The sequence below is a fragment of the Dendronephthya gigantea genome, unplaced genomic scaffold, assembly GCF_004324835.1.
Source record: "Dendronephthya gigantea isolate DGI-Jeju-01 unplaced genomic scaffold, DenGig_1.0 000000F, whole genome shotgun sequence".
In the NCBI taxonomy this organism is placed as follows: domain Eukaryota; kingdom Metazoa; phylum Cnidaria; class Anthozoa; order Malacalcyonacea; family Nephtheidae; genus Dendronephthya; species Dendronephthya gigantea.
In genome coordinates, this window is record NW_021163010.1 from 4,170,107 (window position 1) to 4,189,456 (window position 19,350).

The 19,350-nt window shown below is 36.5% G+C and overlaps 1 protein-coding gene across 4 annotated transcripts; it reads right to left on the minus strand.

Annotated features, from left to right (window-relative positions):
* Positions 1-271: 271 nt before the first annotated feature.
* LOC114522682 (RNA-binding motif, single-stranded-interacting protein 2-like) lies at positions 272-19,007 on the minus strand. Of its 4 annotated transcripts, none has more exons than XM_028543432.1 (20): positions 18,749-19,007; positions 11,340-11,668; positions 7,974-8,033; positions 7,574-7,702; positions 6,267-6,433; positions 5,396-5,448; positions 4,906-4,997; positions 4,684-4,746; positions 4,499-4,593; positions 3,987-4,048; positions 3,828-3,893; positions 3,657-3,685; positions 3,417-3,454; positions 3,153-3,210; positions 2,999-3,049; positions 2,814-2,879; positions 2,548-2,652; positions 2,241-2,345; positions 1,826-2,001; positions 272-1,413 (listed from the first exon to the last, which is right to left on the minus strand). In XM_028543432.1, the coding sequence occupies exons 2-20, from the start codon at positions 11,562-11,564 to the stop codon at positions 1,407-1,409; spliced, it is 1,647 nt and encodes a 548-aa protein (XP_028399233.1). In that variant the 5' UTR covers positions 11,565-11,668; positions 18,749-19,007; the 3' UTR covers positions 272-1,406. The 4 variants fall into 4 exon arrangements, with proteins under 4 accessions (XP_028399233.1, XP_028399247.1, XP_028399240.1 ...); XM_028543446.1 differs by lacking the exon at positions 18,749-19,007 and adding an exon at positions 15,690-15,784; XM_028543439.1 differs by lacking the exon at positions 18,749-19,007 and adding an exon at positions 12,200-12,281.
* Between the last annotated feature and the right edge of the window lie 343 nt (positions 19,008-19,350).

The window sequence follows — 19,350 nt, forward strand, 5'->3', positions numbered from 1 at the left end:
GGAAACAAAGGCCTGGGATAATCGAAATTGGAAATGATGCTCTAAATATGGCGATTAAGTTAACGTTCCAGTCAATTTAGAGTTCAATCGGCCTTGAAAAATGAAGTGACAATAAAAATAGAAAGAAATACTCCATTCATTGTCATGGCTTTCCATTCTTTTGAAATGAAACAAAACAATAGCCCACTCTTCAATAGACCTTTTTCATAATGACGTCAAACGCGGAAAGTCTGACGTTACACGAAGTTTGATTGGCTCGATAGTTTTGTGGAGCCAATTAAATTTCGTGTAACATCAGACTTTCCGCGTTTGACGTCATTATAAGAAAGGTCTATTAGCCGTGTTGAAGCGGGCGTGCACGTGATCGGGAAGAAGAAAAACTCTAATTTGTGTGAGACATTTAAATAACAATATTTACATTCTAACCAAGTACAGAATACTCCATTGCTGGCCACCTATACCGCTGGAGCCTGCTTCCATTTGGCAGTCGCTTGTCGCTACCATGTAAAACAGTGTAATCACAGTCTTTACGATCAGTGAAGAGTGGTTTTCATACACCACACAAGAGGCAAGACAAATCGTTGGATAGCGAGAGGCAACGACCAAATGGAAACTAGAAAGCTTAAACATCAACAGGAATAGTTTGCTTCAATAAATCCAAAAATATAAAATCTATCCTAAAATTACAAAAGAACATTTTCCCCGGCAATAAAATACACACCAAGCAAGACATAATTGGAATTTTATCACAGAACTTGACACACTGATTTGACTTATAACCGTAGCGATTGCAGTGAGATTATATTAACGCACCTAATAATTCGCGGTGGCTTTCCAATCTCAACAGACATCATCCGAAATTATTCTCTTGCAATGAAAACTGCCCAATTAACAATAGATCATATTGCCCGCCTCGATTTCAGGCTATTGTTTTGAGTGCACTTAGGCAAATTCGTTAAGTTTCCATTGACTCCCACATCGGAAATATTTATCGTCAAAAAAGGCGTTTGACCCCATTTTATGGGCGAAATAAGTTCTTCGGGAAAAAATACATTCTCCGGTGGTGCATCCACTAAAACAAATTAATAATTTCTACCAACATGTAAACCCACTGAAAAAGACAAAAAGCTTCTCTTTTCGCAGAGGACAGTTTGAACCTATGAACTAAAATAAATTACCTACAATCCCCTTCCTGCACAGCAGGAACACAGATACTTCCTTTATTCAAACTGCGCTCTCCAATTACAAATGCCACAATGATACCATGGTTCATGGTGGAACATCAATCTTACTCTCAAACAGATTGTGAGGCATGGCTTCTTTTTCGAGACATCAAATCAATTATCATTCATGCAACCAACCAGATATTCCATTGACATAAATCGATGGCCACATCCATTTCTTTTTCATGATCTAATGCAAAATATTGTTGTTATATGATGTGCATATAGCAACTATAGGCAGGGCCGTAGCTAGAAGCTTAATTAGGGGGGTGTATATTTATATATTCATCTAATGCCCGACTGATTTCCTTTGTACGCTATTGTTCTAACTGTATATAAACATGAATATATGAATATACACCCCCCCCAATTAAGCGGTTTAGCTACGGCCCTGACTATAGGTATACTAGCTCTATACTATACGAATACAAAATTTTATATTAACCTAAAAAAGATCCATAAAAATTATTTTGTTTTGAAGTCAAAAGTACTTTCAGAGACCTTAAAACAGACCGTCATCAGAATGGTCCTTTGTTCTAAATGTTTAGAAACTAATCTGTACTAACTGTAACTAACTGTAAAGATATCGTGCAGAAACTAACCTTTGATACGCGACAACAGTCGGATAACTGGCAGCTCGTGATTCATCCATTACTACAGCATCTAATTGTGCGAGATTTGTCGCTTGCACATGGATTGGAGATTGTCCAGGTGAAACAGCCTGAACCGTCTGCCCGTGTACTGCAGACTCATTACCATCACTACTCAAGGCAAGTTCCTGAAAACACGGAGCATACTTAAAAACCTCGCATCATTATCATCGTTTAAAACAACGCAATCTATTTAGGCAGTGTGTATATACGCATGATTAGCGTCGGGATATCTAATTTAACGTGCTATTCTTAGCAAAATGTACAGTTCTTAGGCTTTTTATTCATGTAGTTCTTAAAACCAATAAATACACCTGCAGGTTCTCGATGCATCAATAAATAAATGAACTAATGAATAGATTTTTACCTCTAATGGTACTTGAACCAAATGGTGTGACTGTGCATTCTGCAACATATGGTGCCATGCTTGTTGAGATGGATATCCAGTTGACAATGTACCAGCGATAAACGGCTAAACGGATGCATTAGATATAATGAAAACACACAAGGCAATTTTTTCAATTTGTTACAGTTATGCTCTAAACTCTTACGCTCTCTCCATTTAATAGTTATGCCAGTCAAGTCAGACTATAAATTCTATCACTGTATCAAAGAAATGTTTTTGCAAAGAAACGTTCTCTTGATTTCACCAAGATTTTTTCAAAAAGACTTACATTTCCTGACACATGCATGTGATGAAGCTGGTTAGTCATTTGTTGTACGCTATTTGGGTGCATTCCTTGTTCAACACTTCCTGTTGGGCTGAGCGGAAGTTGACTCTAAAATAGTGGGAGGCAATCTATTCACACAACGCGTATTCCGTGTACATTAAGCAAATTATCTAATTATCTGAAACTGCTAAAAACTCATGGATTTCTTTCAGGAATTGTACATTTTATGTTGGCGACTTTCATACGACTCACAGTTAAGATAGGTTTACCTGTACAGGTGTTTGAAGAGGAAGGTACGCCGGACTGGTAATGCAACCGCCTTGCCAAGCAGCATACTAGAAAGAAAATATTGTTAAGAAAAAAATAGCGTAGGAAAGTCATCGCAGTGTAGAGAGGTGTTTATACAATTGTCTTGCATGGAGCATGCCACGTATGTTTCGCAAATCAATCTTACCTGCTGATAGGTTGCTTGCAAGCCAGTTGTCGAGCCTTGAGGAAAGCTACCCTGGAAAAAGAAGTAAAAAAGCAGGTTTAAAACACGCGGCGTTTTTTTAACCGTATACCCTATAACATTTTAACTTCACGAAATAAATGAATAAATATCTTACCGCTGCTAAAGATGAATGGGTAGTTGGGACAGATGTTGGCACCGCCATATTGATTCGCCTTAACAATTAGGGAATGAATGAATACACATCGCTTAGCAAAACTCTGTTTTTATATCTAATTAAGTTTTAAGTTCTTTCTTAAAAGATTTTTCAAGATTATGAGTTGAGCTAAAAGCAAGATCTCATTACAAAGTAAGGTTTAAAGTATTCAAAACAGACACATAAAAACTATAATAAATTAACTTTTTGACGTGTAAGGCTTACCCATTCATAGTTTGAATGTCATATGTCATCTTTGGCGGCTGGAAAATAAAGCAAGACAAATACAATGATTCACATAAGGATATAAACGTTAAACTAGCCTAGTGTATATTTATCATGATAGCCAAAGAAGCCTCTCGCAATAGCAGAGCCTTCCTCAGGAACTCGGCGATGACACTCGTCATGGAAAATGAAAAGTCATGCATCAAAAAAGCTGATAACAAGCAGACAAGACGTATATACCTCCTTTAATGGTCCACGCCAGCCTCTATCTATGGAGAAAGAAAAAACGTCGAAATTGCTTGTGGAGGTACAAGTAATTAGATCGGCAAATATAATTAGCTGTGTGTCGTTTTTCACGTGGCAATGTATTTTATAAGCCATAGATTCATGAAATAGTATTCAGAAATTTACCTGGAGACTGCTTGGCTTTCTTTGGGCCACCGTCGGCGAATTTTACAAGTAAGGCATCTTGTGAGCCTAGATTGAAAGAAAATTATTTGAGTAAACATGAACGCCCAATTCATGCATGCCATGCATATGAGATATGATACCAAATCTCATTACTCTTGCCTTTTAAATAGGTTCCATTATGCTTCATAATAATTTTTTCACATATTTCTTTAGTTTCCATTCTAAATAAATAAATGTGGATTACATACATTAATGCACATAGTTTTAAAAAGTACACTCACATCTTACATGCAGAGAATGCTGTTAACATTTCCTGCAAGTTAACAAAGAAAACTCCATGGACAAGTTTTCATTTTCAAGATATAGACTGCTGAGGATGGATTACTGATATAGATAGATCAAAATTGCGTTGTTTATTCTTTATGATTTTCAATATTTTATATGAATAAACGCAGAAGTCAAGGTGTAAACCTTGAGCCGTAAGGGTTGCTTTTCCTAAAGGCCCAAATTGCATTCAACGCAATTCAGAAAGTTCAAAGTTGAAATATTTCCGGGAGAAAGTGCACCCCCCACAGCAGGATCTGTTATTACAGAAAACCCGTTATTCAGAAACTTACAAATAAAATAAAGAACAACAACCACAATTATAGTGGCCTCCTACTGAATAATACCTTGCAAAACCAACTCCTTTGCTATAGGAATTTGTATCTCTAAGTATTCTAGTCGATATTACTGTTCCGTAAGGTGAAAGCATTTTCTCGAGAATCTAAAAAAAAAGAGTGTTATACGGAAAAATATTACAAACATGCTCTGATTTTTTTACATTAGTTCAAAATATATCAATTTTGATACTTACAGTTTCATCAAAATGATAAGGAAGATTTTGAAAATATAAATTAGTAGGATCTTGTTCTTGTTGCTAAACAAAAGACACAAAGCAATTTTAACATAGTACAAATGAATTAGCTCCTTCATTCTTCTATCTTTCACATTAGGAAGAAAAAATTGAGTTCACTGCATTGAATGGTTGTTGATGTCTCGAGGATTAAATACAGTATAATACATAAAAAATAATAACCTTAGCCATCTGTGCTTGAATTCCTTTGGCCGTTAACGCAGCGACTGCTGTTTGTGCAGAATGTGGATGTTCAAAGTCCACAAACCCGTAGCCTATACAAATTGCTAATTGTTAATTCTGCTGTAGTTATTGTCAAGTTTATCATCGTGTATATACGAGGATACTAAAACACAGATAACATGCGGGCTCTTAGAATAAGATGAAGGAGAGCAAAAAAAGAAATTCTTGAAAAAATAAAACAATTTGATGATAAAACAATAAACATGCACGTATTTATGGCATTTCATGTTCTCTTTGATCCTATATCCAACATGAAATAAAATGCAAACGATCTGGTATTGACAGACTCGAACAAAACACGTCTTATATAAGAAACAAATTAACGCTCTCAAATAAATAACTCGTTAAATTCTATCTGCAACTTATTGTGGGGTATAGACTGCATAAAGATCTGCTCTAGAAACCATAAGAAAAATAAAAGCACACGTACACAGGTTTGAGTCTTTGTGTAATATTGCTTTAGTAGATATTATTGTTCCATAACTGAAAAAGATCATCATTCATTTAGATATTTTATAAACGACATAATCACCGGACATTCTTAAAACACAGAGTTCACGGGGGGACATGTCGCAGCTCTCGGAAGCTTTCGTCGAATTGGATAATGCTTTTGTATATGCTTTCTAAAGAACGAAGCTATGCTATTGGTTGAAACAGAAATGTATTGTAAAGTTCAGCCAATGAAAGTCATTCTTGCGAGAAACTGCGACACTACCCTCCACGGGATCTATAATTAAGAATACAATGGAACGCAACAACTACTTGGCGCACTGGGTCTAGAATTAAGGATCGAGGCAGGCAAAAATTCTATAACAAATATAAATTTGGGTTTGACAGTCCATTGGGTTCGTGAAACAAAAACATAATACTAGGTAATGATAATGCCGGCTTATCACCACCAAAGAAAAGCTTTCGTTGCATGGCAGCCGGAACACAAACCCAAGATAATTCTTTTGATAAACTCATTGCACGACCATCTCTTGGTCATGAGCCACTCCCCTGACTCCTCAATCAGATAAATATGGAACAATTAAATATGGGGAGCAGTGGATAACAACCCTGTTTAAACCAACCCGCTTAGCCAAGATTACACGAAGCACGAAATGACTTTGAGGTATTGAAACGAGTATATCAACAAGATACTGGCAATGGTGGAGTCATCCTAGCAATAACATGTGTTTGTTTAGTTCAATAAAGACTAATTCTAATACCTCAAAATTATCTCACGCTTCTTCGAATCTCGGAAAACCATGTAAACAACCCCTAGGTAACTGGGTAAAATCTTTGAGTGCAAAACTTACTCTTTACATAACATGACCAAATCCTCATCTGTCGTGGACGCTTTTAATCCTCGTATATACAAATTAGTTTTACTGAGTTTCTCTGTTGAACCTGTCGAGCTGTCGCTACTTGACCTTCGGGCGCCGTTCATACCGCCATTCACTGCCGGAGGGCTCATATAGCTTGGCTGTATCAAAGTAATAAGAACTGGTGTTTATACGAAGCCATGCAGCGTGAGATTCACGTATGTAGCTACTTGCATGCTCAGTCTTGTTTTAGCTTACGAAACGACCGATGATCACTGAATTAAAATGGCTAAAAATTGAGATTATTTACTAATTTCCTTTAGTGAAAACCTGTTAACAATATATAAAACTGAATGTTGGGATATTATAACTGATAAGTCTCCAGATAGACGAAGATATTATCATTATGTAGCATTTTGATTGGCTACGCTACTCGTATACCTAAAAGACAACGAGTATGGCGAAGAATCGTGTTTTTCCTCGTGATTTCGTAACAAAGTTTTCACGCAGGAATAGTCCAATCCTCTGGAAATATTGTTTTATTGCAAGCTGTTCTCGTGTTGATTTCTATATGATATGATTGTTACACTCCCATCTCATACAGGGTAATCTCGATCTCGTAATCTTATTGTTAATTAGCACAATCACCCGAACATAGATACACAACGGTGGAATCGCACTAGTAGACTATACTAAAATAACGTTCGGTTTAAACTTTTGTGTATGAAAAACGTCTTCCCTTTGTATATTTCTACTTATGTTCCTTACACAGAGCAATGACGCTGTTTTAAGACTTCATAAGATAACATCATGGTAATCACATGTTTGCTAACAGTTGCAAAACAGCTGCTAGTTAAAATACCCCAACCAAGATATCAAAATTCATATCTCAAACACGTATAGCTACATAGTAAAGCATGTAAGAATGAAAGATGCCCGAACTGGATTTTCTTGAGTTACACTACTTCTTATTTCAGTTAATTTTTCCTTGATTACTTGCTATATAGTTGACCACTCTCATTGACAGGAACAGCGATAATTGCATGAATGAACCGAAATTAACATTTCCTACAAGTATGGAAACCATCCTGGTGTAGAAAGTGAACATGAAATATTTCTTATTACAACTTGATATTTCCTTTCGATGAGCTGAATGACACAGCTACGAAACTCTTTATTTTCGCGCCAAACACCGTGCTGTTTACATATACGCCACCCGCAGGGAAACTCGAGGTGCGTTGCATGGGTTTTGAATATTTGTCGAAATACTTGGACTTCGTAGTTGTAGAATGATGACATACCTGTTGGTAGGCTGGGTAATAGTTCGCAGTCTGATAACCATAGTTAATAGGCCAAGGCTGTTGATATCTTGGATAGTGGTTTGGCTGAGCTTGATAACGACTGCGAGGAATATAGTTATTATTTCGAGGCTAAAAAGCAAAGTATATCCATGGTTACTATTGTATGCAGATACACAGTGAAACCTACACTTACAGACAGGCAGTTAAAGCGTGCGTGTGTATTCACATTTAACCGCTGCAAGCTTACAATAATTGGCCATCGTTTTTAGTCATATCAGGTTCCGCCAAATCAGTTGGATAGATTAAAAAATTACAGCCTGTTTTCATTCCGCACACGACAACACCTCATCAGGTCACACTGAAACCATCACTGCAAACAAGATCGATGATAACGTTTTACCTTATTTTGATTCAAGACGCTTGCCTTCTGCTTTTTGTGCGACGGAGACTGACGGTGTTTCTGCAAGTTAAATAAAAATAATAAAAATATAAATTTTTCGCGCCGATTTACAACTCCAAAATATATATATGGTATATATGGATTACAATCAGAAAATGAAACAAATCCAAGTCTAACTTATCGACCGGCTCGATGCAACCTTTGAAGCCAAGAGGCACACCTTGAATACCAAGAGGCACATATGTATACAACACAATTCATGTAATGGATAGTTGCCTATTCCTGCATGCATGCTGGCAATATCCGAGTGGAGTCCGCATGGGACGGCAATAGACCTTATCAAATCACTAGCAAATGTTTTAATCGTTGACTGCTAATTTAACGGCAAAAACTCGCTGTGCTAAATGGTGGTTCGAAGAACGCTGGAAAGAAAATACCTCACATGTCACGAAAATCGCCGACTTGTTATGTAGCACAACGATTTCGCACCTTTTTGATTCATCGTGTTTCCAGGAAACCCGCGCCAGCACCACGAGAAATACACATGCAGGGATAAAACAGGGCACGTGCAATACACAACCACATCACTCCACATGAGTGATGCACAATCGCTGTAGTCTAAAAATAATCTCATGCAAAAGCCGAGAGATTACTCTTCTGTAAACATGCTTTTTGTGCAAGTACATTAAATCGGAAATCGGAATAGCATTACGACAAAACCGGAAAGGGTAATATCATGTCTTGTAAACTGATTTAAAATAGTTTAGAAGAAGGCTCTAACCGAACTGACTTCAAAAGGCCTATCATGCTGGTCAAACCATTGACTGAAAAACAGAAACGTGATACACAAATTGCGGTTTTCAAAACTACACCGTGGACAAAGTTCAAGATGACTTCAAAGTAGCATTACATGCTTCACAAGATATAGTTTTATATAATGTGAACAGGAAATAGGTGCATGCACTTAATGAGAATTAGCTTTGTAACTTGTGAGACAAAGCGTTTGGAGAGCATTTTAATTTGCAATTTCAAGTGTGAAAAAATATGTAAATGAATAGGAGTAATTGAGGTCTTAAACAAGAAAGGTATTTTTCCAATGATCATTATGCATGCATAGACTAATTGCAACATATTCCGAACATTTTAAAAAGATATTTTCCTGGAAATGCAGAGAAAATGGCAGCAGTTCGTAAAAGCAGTTGGCGAGTGAGGCTCTGGAACGAGCTGACGCATCATCATTATGCAACAAATGCCTAATCTCGTACTTAGGCTTTTTTTCACTCAACTTAATCAATTCGAATATACATTGGTTTAAAAATATAAGCAAACATTGTGGAATTAGTATTTATTGCTGCCAGTAGCCACTAGCTGTCATCTCGTGCAGTTTACTGTAATTTACAAATTGTTTTGAAGAAAACTACCTTTGATAAAAACGCAGCTATATTTAAAAACATATGTTGGCGGTCGCGAAGTCAATTCATATTGAAAATAATTTCAAAGCGCTCTCTTTCATAGGTCATTTAAAATAACCTAATCTTGAACAAAAGCAAGGTCAAGGACCACGCTACTAGACTGACTTATACCACATTGAATAGGTTTTTGTAGTGTGCGAAAATATAACATTCTTTCTGTTTTCAATACGTAAGTATCCTAACAGAATAAGAAGGGTTGCTTGGTGAAACCGAAAATATCAATTTTGGATACACAATACTGACAACGGTAACGATCTCATATAAACCTATGCCCTCTTTACACGGACGGGTTTTCATCGACAAAATTCATGTGGCAAGCATATATTTTGCCTGTGTGTACGAGGAATTTGTGATAGATTTGTCACGGAAAGTGAATTTAGACAAAAGATCGAATGCAAATTTTCCATATCAAAGCAATCAAGGCAAAGAAAATTTGCTTGTGTAAAAAGATCTTACTGGGTTTAACGAACTGTTTAAACAGATCATAACACCCAATATATATTTGTATCACATTTTATCGCGAGTTGATATTATGTATAGGCGTGTTTTCCCATAACAGTTGACATGAGAAATAATGAAAGTAAATAATTATATCACATTCCTAATACTCAAAACCAACCAAAAATCTGCGATGGCCGCCCTTATAGTTCGGACGAAGTATACAATCTAAACTATTCGGCAACTCGTTGTTAAATGATGCTTATCTTGCTATACACCGTCATAAATTTTCCGCGTAAGGTCAAGGATGTTTAGGCTGGCATTGGCTTTAACTCTGTCGGGTGAACATACAATGTCAGGCGACAGACGAGAAATATATCGTATGTACAAAACATATATTGCTACTCCTTTGATACAATAAATTGTACAAAAACCAAAGACTGAAAAACCGCGAATACAATTCACACATATAGTTAAAATAATATTAAGATCCCGTCTCCTAGTGATTGAACGCATGCACACACATACATACACACTCTCTTTACGTTGAAAGTCTGGCATGAGATTTTCATATAGGCATGCTAAAAAGTGATGAAAGACTGAGGTTCAATGTCATATCTGGAATGCAATCGAATGTCGTCAAAATACAAGCGATTGAACTTGAGAAAATACTTGTTAAAAATTCATATCATTCCGTGGCCATACTGTGAGGCACGAAAGAATCTTGAATGGTAATAATTTAATGAACGACGGCGATGAAGCTACGCTGTTTGTAGCGCAAAGGGCAATATTTCACCGGCAGGAAGGACTTCTTCCGGTAAGAAATTATCAAAACACTGGATTGACCTCAGACCGTAGTACGACCGGACATAAGAATGTACATTCAACTTAGGCTTAACTAAAATCAAACTGGCCACACGTAACGATAGACGCTTGCTACATATACAGAAGCTATTTACGCTTTTTGAATATTCAATATCCTTGGAATCAATCACTCGCCTCCCTATATTGAAAACACCTATACCAAAACAAACATTCGCGAAAAAGATTTTTGCTTAACATTCACTGAATAACGTGGGAGTCGCACGCACAGAGGAAAAAACGATCAAATTTGGTCCAAAACAAGCGGAGAGCAGGCATTAATTATCTATATAGCATGTAAACGATCGCATGACTGTGGAATTAGGTCGAGTGAGACAATGTATAGTGTTAAAAATGTTATCATATCACGACAACACGCGATTTCGCCATACGAGCGGCAAAAAACATCATTTTTTCCTCACCAGCGGCTAATATTCACACCGAATATGCTTCTCGTCAAACAAACTTTAATGTGATATGCTAAATTAATATCAAGCTCAAACAACGCAGGCATACAAATTTCCATAACAAGAAAACTCATGCCGTCCTTCAGTTAAAATTGATGCGGACATGTAAACGAGAAACTGGACGCTACCTTTTTCTCGCTTTCCCCGTCCCCTTTTTTCTCTGTCACTTGGCGATCGTCATCGTTCTCTACATTCTGCTCCGAGCTGGTATCTCCACTATGTTCAACAGTGACGGATAGCCTGCTGTCTTGTTCGCTGCTGCAATCGCTCAGTTCATCCGACTCACTTCTGCTCGTTATAGGACTCGTGTGTCTGGCTTCTTCTGTTTTCGATGTATTCGGACACTCGTTCATTGTACGCTAGCAACTAGCCGCTGAATTTCCACGGCCAAAGTACATGAATTTGTAACGAACGAGCGCTGTTTTGACGGTGATTACACCATGGCGTTCACAACAACCTTAAATTCAACAAAAGATATGCACGTATTAGATTGCTTCAAGTAAAACCTACATCTACGATCTAATTGTATTACCTATATACACGAGTACATTACAGTGGACACCAATATGTTATACTATAGGCAGATCAGCCAAACTGCTGTACACAGCCTTTTCTATGACCGGCTCTCGGTGGCAGGCAACTAATTTCCGATTCAAGCGTGAGGAGATACGACAATTTGACGACCCCTTGAGAGCAGCGACAAGAATGTAAGCAATGCAAACCCGTGCAACAGCGTGTGATTTAATACGTCAATATTGCATCCAGCCCCTTGCAACTAGAACACACGTATCCGTACCCCTTTAAACCTCGTATCTCAATGTGAAAAAACGCCAACAACCTTTGGATATCTTTCATGCACACATAACGCGGGTGTAAAATCTTTTACGCTTTCCCGGGTTTTACCGCAAACAAGTCCAGATGCCGCTAATATAAACACACAACGCGAACGTATGTATACATAAATCTTGGTACAGAGATTCGAAATTACCCAAGTATACGTAGAGCTAAGGAGAAAATGTAGCCCTCAGCTGCATCCCGTTTTTAATATCTACACCAGCAAACAATTTCCCGCCATTGACATACAAATACTATAAATAAACAGTTGAATCCAAGATGGATTATAACACGACAAGCACACGTGAATTATACAACAGATCACACATTTAGTCACGACATTTAATATATGCAACTATATATTCTGTATGTTATGACGGCCGAAACGGGTGGCCGCATTGAGGGCGAAATTAGCTTGAAAAGAAAGTATTACTCAATGTCATCAGTATATTTGCAGCGCGTTGCTCGTCGAGAAATTGAAGCAGGAATAAACATGCTGTGGCATTGTGGATATCTAATGAACCATGCATTGGGCAGACCAGTTTGTCAAATGTATATTTTGTCAAGTTGAATTATACCGAAAAAAAATATGAAACTATATATTTTACAGCCACCATGGCTCCTGGGTAAATTAGAGGTGAAAAAGAAGCCCTCGAAATTGAATATTGAACCTACTGCATGAAATTCTGACAACGAAATTTGACTATTCGTGCTGATGTAGTTCACACTTCATACATCGCAGAGTGGGTTTAACGGCTTAGATCAAACTAGTGCTGAATACAAGAATTATTATAGGAACGAATATTACAGGTTGTTTTGAGGATCCTCTCCCCGAAAAGAACGTAAATGGGTGAGGTTTAGCCGTTTTTGGAGGGTAATTCACATTATTTTGACACAATTCTGCAACTAGGTGTCGAAGGAACCTAACGATTACAAAAACACCCACCTCTCTTCGTCGATGTGCGAGGATTTATCCTCGCCAACTTAAAAAATACAAGGAAAATTCTAGTGTAAATTAATGCATACGTTTATCAAAAAGCGTATCTACATAGTTCGTATATTTATATATATATAAACGAAAGGGAGATGTTGGGAGTAGGTCAAGTTTTGAGGAGTTGAAGCATCATTACCTGATGACCAAATTTGGAAAAGATATACAATCAAGTCAGTATAGTAAGGATATACATGGAAAAAAGGGTGTTTGAAGGCATGTCTTTACTATGAATAAAGTACCAGGAATATTCATTATATAAATAGGTAAATAAACGACCGAGAATGCGTTCATATATAGCGGAGAAATAAGTCGATAAATATACGCCAGGGGTGAGATTTAAACACATTTTGGCATGATCGCATGTCTATAGTGAAAAGTCAAAATCACAGAATATGACACAGAACTGTTTAAACACTCTTTGTATGAAAATTTAATTTGTTTCGTTTTCAAATTTCATCCGCAGCACGAGATATTTGGACAAGAGTGATATTCAAATGAGATCAATTTTGACACAAATTTTTCTAATCGGTATAATTTGCAAATCGATTTTTTACGGTTTTCAACAAAAATCATCAGTCATTTATATGCAGTGCTTAGATAAATAGAGCCTTTGAATGGCGAAAGTTTGCGTAATTTTTACTAATTTATACTGAAATTACATGCAATTGTGGAATGAAAATTAAAAGAAATGCTGCCAAGAATTATCTTATTTAAATATTACTCTCGTCCAATATCTCATGATTTACATATTGAGAAAAAATAATTTGATTTACTCCTTACGACAGTAATTTTATACGGGTGCTTAATAGGCGGACAAACATATTTGTGTCATATGCACTTAAATTTGAAGAAAACTCGTTTACGGTCAACGTGAAATCCGAAAATATAGTAGCTATATATATATATCAACACCAGCAAGCTTACTATATCATGCACTGATGCCAAGTTGGAAAACAAGGAATGGTGCAGGTTGATTTAATTCAAAATTCATTCTCAGAAAGTTGCATGAGACTTTAAAAATCCAAAGCAAATGGTCACCTGATCAAATCAAAATTAAATATAATCATGCAAGAACAATATGTCGAGCGTAAGGCTGACCGGATGCACATAACTTGTAACAACGAAAATCTATCCATAGCAATAAAATAACTTCGCTAAACAAATTTCAGCAACAATTTGAAAACAAATAAAGCTATAACAACCATAATTTTTATCAAGAGTTCAAGTAAAATAGTGATGGCGCATATATACCGAGCAGTATATATAGTAATACAGAATATTAATGTTCACAAGCACATTATGTTTCGCAGAAGAACGTTTCATTGAAGGTTTTCCTAACAACACTGGACGCGGCAAGTAGTACACGTGACAAAAATAGTTGAATAACTTACATGCATTGAGGATTTAGACATTCCGCATATCAAATATTCATTGGTAAAATACGCCCTGTTTAGTGAAAATAGTTGACGCAGCAAGAGGTAAAGAAAAACATGCAGCATTTTCGTGACATGGCAACAACTACAAACAAAATACATATACTATATCTATACAACAATGAATTTTTTTTAGGACAATGACAAAGGTATTTTATTGACATGCCGTGAAATAGAAGTGTTTGAATGTCATTTTTCAATTTCACTTCGGCATAACATATGCCAGACAGGCTTCAATGAATGTACTATTAATTGTCTGACAGACTGGTTCATCGCATGAGATTTTGAGCAAAACGAAACCATTCAATTTCTTCAAAGCAATTACAACGGTGTCAGTGTGATCCGTGTATACTGCTGCTGCTGTTCTATCCTATATCATGGCATGGAACCGGAAATGCGAGTATTGGTGGTCAATAGTCACTTATTTTCCCATATAAAATATCAAAATACGCTCTTAACATAAAAATTCGAATTCAAGACGGGTTTTTTTTTACTTGTTCGCTGATAGATATTTACATGTATAATCATCGCGCCATCGTGATCCACCTAAAGTGCTTATTAATACGTTACCTAAAATGTATAAAATGCTTCCCATTTAGCACAAGGTCAAATGCTTCAAGAAGCATGATCGCACAAAAAAAGCTTTCGATAAAATGATATTCAAGGTAAACCACAAGCCAACTTTTTGTCTGTCCATTAGCTGAACTTTACAAATGAAAAGATTACGACTTAAAAAGACTGTCCGTTATCGAACCTAAAAGGAACTTGGGCGAAGTCGAACTGCATGGACTTTTAGACACAAGGTTATTAAAACCTTGGGTCACTTGTAGCTACCTTTAACCATACAGTTTGTAACAAAATTAGCCAATCAGAATCGCGTGTTTTGAAATTAACCAAGACTTAGGTAACTAGCCAGTACCCAAAAAGCAATCACCCAAAGTTTCACACGATCGGCCCCTTATGTATATAATATTCCCTGAGTATTGATCTTTTAAATCAACACCTGCACACCTTCGGCACTATAAAATGAAACTATTAATGCTTATGAAAATGCACGAAAGAGTACATATTTGCAGTCTCGTGCATGCTTACAAAGTTTATTATTAATTTGTTTTCTTTAACCTTAATGATACATAGATGGCACAAACATTTGTTGACGTATTAAAAAGAGCTCTGAGAATTGCAAATTAATTTCGTTTCCAGACTTCAATTAGTACCTTCCTTCCTTTGCAGAATAATTAGATTTTCTTGATACGTTTATGCCGTATAGTTGACGTCACATCTTATAGCTAAGTCCTCACGTACTAGAAAATATCTTTAAAATCATCCAGTGGATGACAGGCAGAACCGTGCCTCCGACGAAGGTTGTCTACAGCATAACCGGAAAATTCAAGATATATGTTTGGCAGATACTTTACATTTTACAAATGTTCATTAAACAATGTGTGACGTCAATTTGATCGCAGCTCTCCTCAAGAAAACTGAACTATCGCACGAACAGACCATGTTACAGAGCAGTTTTTAGAGATCTTTGCAATGCGTCGATGTTTCGTGCATACAATATGTACAATTTAATAAAACAACAATAATAAACACGGCTACAGATATGTTAGACCTTTAAGACGTGTCCGCACATTGTCATATACGAATATGATGCTAGTGTTTCACTGCCTGCTTCAGTTATATATTGTAAATTTTTGAAAACTTAAATACATTCGTTTCATTCAAAACCAAACTCGATTTTATTTATGTCACTCAAAACGAAACTCTATTTTACTCATGACTGATTATTAAAACGATGGCATGACACTGCTAATAGGGTGAAGGAAATTTATCAAAGTTATTTTCATTACCATAAGATTAGAAGATTACTCATAAGGTAGTCATTTTGTACGTCGTGATTACTGCAAGATAAAGGAAGACAATATTCCGCCACGAGTTGCTAGGGTTGGGTATTTTATTTACCCTACACGAAGGTACTAGCTATATGCAAAACGCCAAGACAAGATGATATCAAAATTCGTAAGAATTTGCTTTACTCTCTAAAATATACAGCATGAGATTCGGTAGTAATAGGAGCAGATAAACAATTCTGTCGTAATTAAAGTTTAACTCTTGAGTATGTATGCAATGTATATACCATGAAAATATTTATGAAAATAAATATACACAAATTAACACACTATTGACATTGCAGTTAATCGTCGTGTAATCAGATGAAGTATATAAAGTTGTATAGTATTTCTTTTGAAAATATAAATGTTTTGGAAGTAGGAAAGACAAATTTTCAAAAACAAAAAGAAGATTCAGTCCTGCGCTGACAAACCTAATTACGATAAAAAATTTACCTTTATACGAAATTTTTACAATCCCGCCATCAATTCTTATCGGCCGTATACGTGTGAAAATGGTAATTATACTAATTATATGCATACAACATACATATACAAAACACCCAGCAAAGCTACGCCTATACGAAAATTCAAAATCCTCCGAAGATTCGAAACACTTGCCAGTACAACAACGAACCGCCGAATACTTTTAAGATAAACATAATAGTTAACGTTCCACGGTGTTTACTATGCCAATAAGCAGGAGGAATGTTTAAGAATGCTTAAATTCGCATTAAATTTTCAATAAACATTCGGCATTTTCATAAAATTGAGCGATACAGCGGCAGATAACTAAATGTGACGTCGTGAATCTGGGCTACAACGCTTCAGAAATACGTACAGAAAACCGTGAGATCTCTCTGCTAACAAATCTCATAATATAGCTACATTTTAAAATCAATCTACTGGAACTGCCCTTTGTTCAAAGAGAAACATCGATTAATCTAGCACAGTCAACTTAAGAAATAACTAATATGCGAAGTATACCCGATATAGTCTTAAAAAATATACACACTCTATATATGAAAGAACGTTTTAGATCAAAAATTTTTCTCAAGTTTCATTTAATATACATGATAGCATCTAAGAGAACGTTCTGAAAAACTGCATGTTCTGTGCGCTACACGCGTATCCATGAACTGATTTCAAATTATTTGTACAATATACTTTATCAAAGCGTGATTTCACATCAACTTTTTGCTAAGAGGCCAAGACGACAAAGGTAATATTATTTTCACAACATTTTAAGGGACCGGTGTCCATTCTTTAATATTCATACATGAGCAAAGGTCAAATTTTAATTTGGCCTATTTTTTCATTTTATTAAATTCGAAAGGTTGAAGTGGGCCTATATATAAATTATATTTTAGAACACGAACAGGAAACACGCCAAACGATAAAATTTAAAGAGCCATGTAAGTACCCTGCGGCTAAATCTGAGCCATGGTAAGGCAATGGTCGAAAGAGTAAAGACAATATATCGAAGCCTTACAAGTGGTATAATTTATGAATATCGCTTAACAAGAAATGCATAGCGTGATGTCCAATGTGATATGTATTTACACAGGCTTGGCAGCAAAACACGTAACATTGTGAAATTCTATAGCTGATCACACGATAATTGAAGTATTAGCTAAACGCCTAGAAACCGCGGTTCAAGTGCATGGGAAAAAAATCTATGGAATGCAAAGCATGCCTCAATGTACAGCAAGATAAGTGTATGAGACTCATGCAGTCCGTGTGTCTATACAAGCAATAGTATCATACCCACATTTTTCCCTATGGTCAACGGCATTCTCCCAAAAACCTAGATAAATATATAATCCCTTCTATGCTCAAAGTTCTCCGAAAAATTCTGCTACACTTTTGAGGTTGTCTGTTATGTTAAGATTTCGCCTGAGGTTGCTGCCCTGTGATATTAATCTCTAGAATATTCTCACAAAGAATTCGTTAGGCAACGTTGAAAGGACTTACTCCCGTCTAGGATTTCGCTTATACTATCCACCTATTAATCCCCGTTCTCCCGACATGAGAGTGGAGAGAGAACAGGACTTGTATCAACCTCGAAGCGATCAAAATAGGCAGGACAAATGTACTTCACAGTATCGATAGAATGTAAACAAATGTACCCACGTATTTAAAAAGCGTTGTTTCTCGCTCACGACATTGCAACAGTCGCGGCATTGAAAGGAATTCCTTAATCAAGGCAAGGCCAAAGCATTGTACACTTGAGATTCCAACGTAGTACGCTATTTATCAGTGCAACGCGAGGCTAACGTGTACATAAAGCGAATCGCATTAATTGCCGCTAGAACACTCGCGTGCAACCCTAACCATCCTGTCCATCCACTACAATAGTAATTGTGCATGAAGAAAACGCTTACCTCTCAATGATCTCAACTTGTGTGTTTAGTCACCAAATCCCATTCACGTTTCGTCTATATGTTATACGCTGTCAACATCTGTATTAAATAGATCATGTAAGCCGCCGGCCTATTGGGCTGCGTTCCACACGCATGCGCAGCGACTGGCTCAGAAGGCTTCGCATGTTTGGGATATCCAATCGTCAACTATAAATGAAGTCGTTTACTAAATAGCATCATTTAAACGGCCCATCATTTTATATATTGTGATTTCATCATCCTGAAAAATAAAAATACGACATTAGTATAATATCACCTGATTTTTTGAACAAAACCAATAGGAAAGATTTATGAATTGAAATATTGCGAAAACTAAAAAAGCCCGACTGAATATTGATTTCTTTTCCTTTATTGTCTTAGCGAACCAATATATCATGTCAACGTGAATAACTCTTCAATGCAGAATGCTCGCCTGCTTGGTTTTATAAAACTTTACAAAATTTTTATCTGCATGTAATATCACTGTGTGCTAGGCTTGCATCTTCTGTTCAGTAATCTCAAAATATCGAAAATGTATAAAGTTACAGTAAATAGTGATGACAAGAGACAACTCATCCCATGCA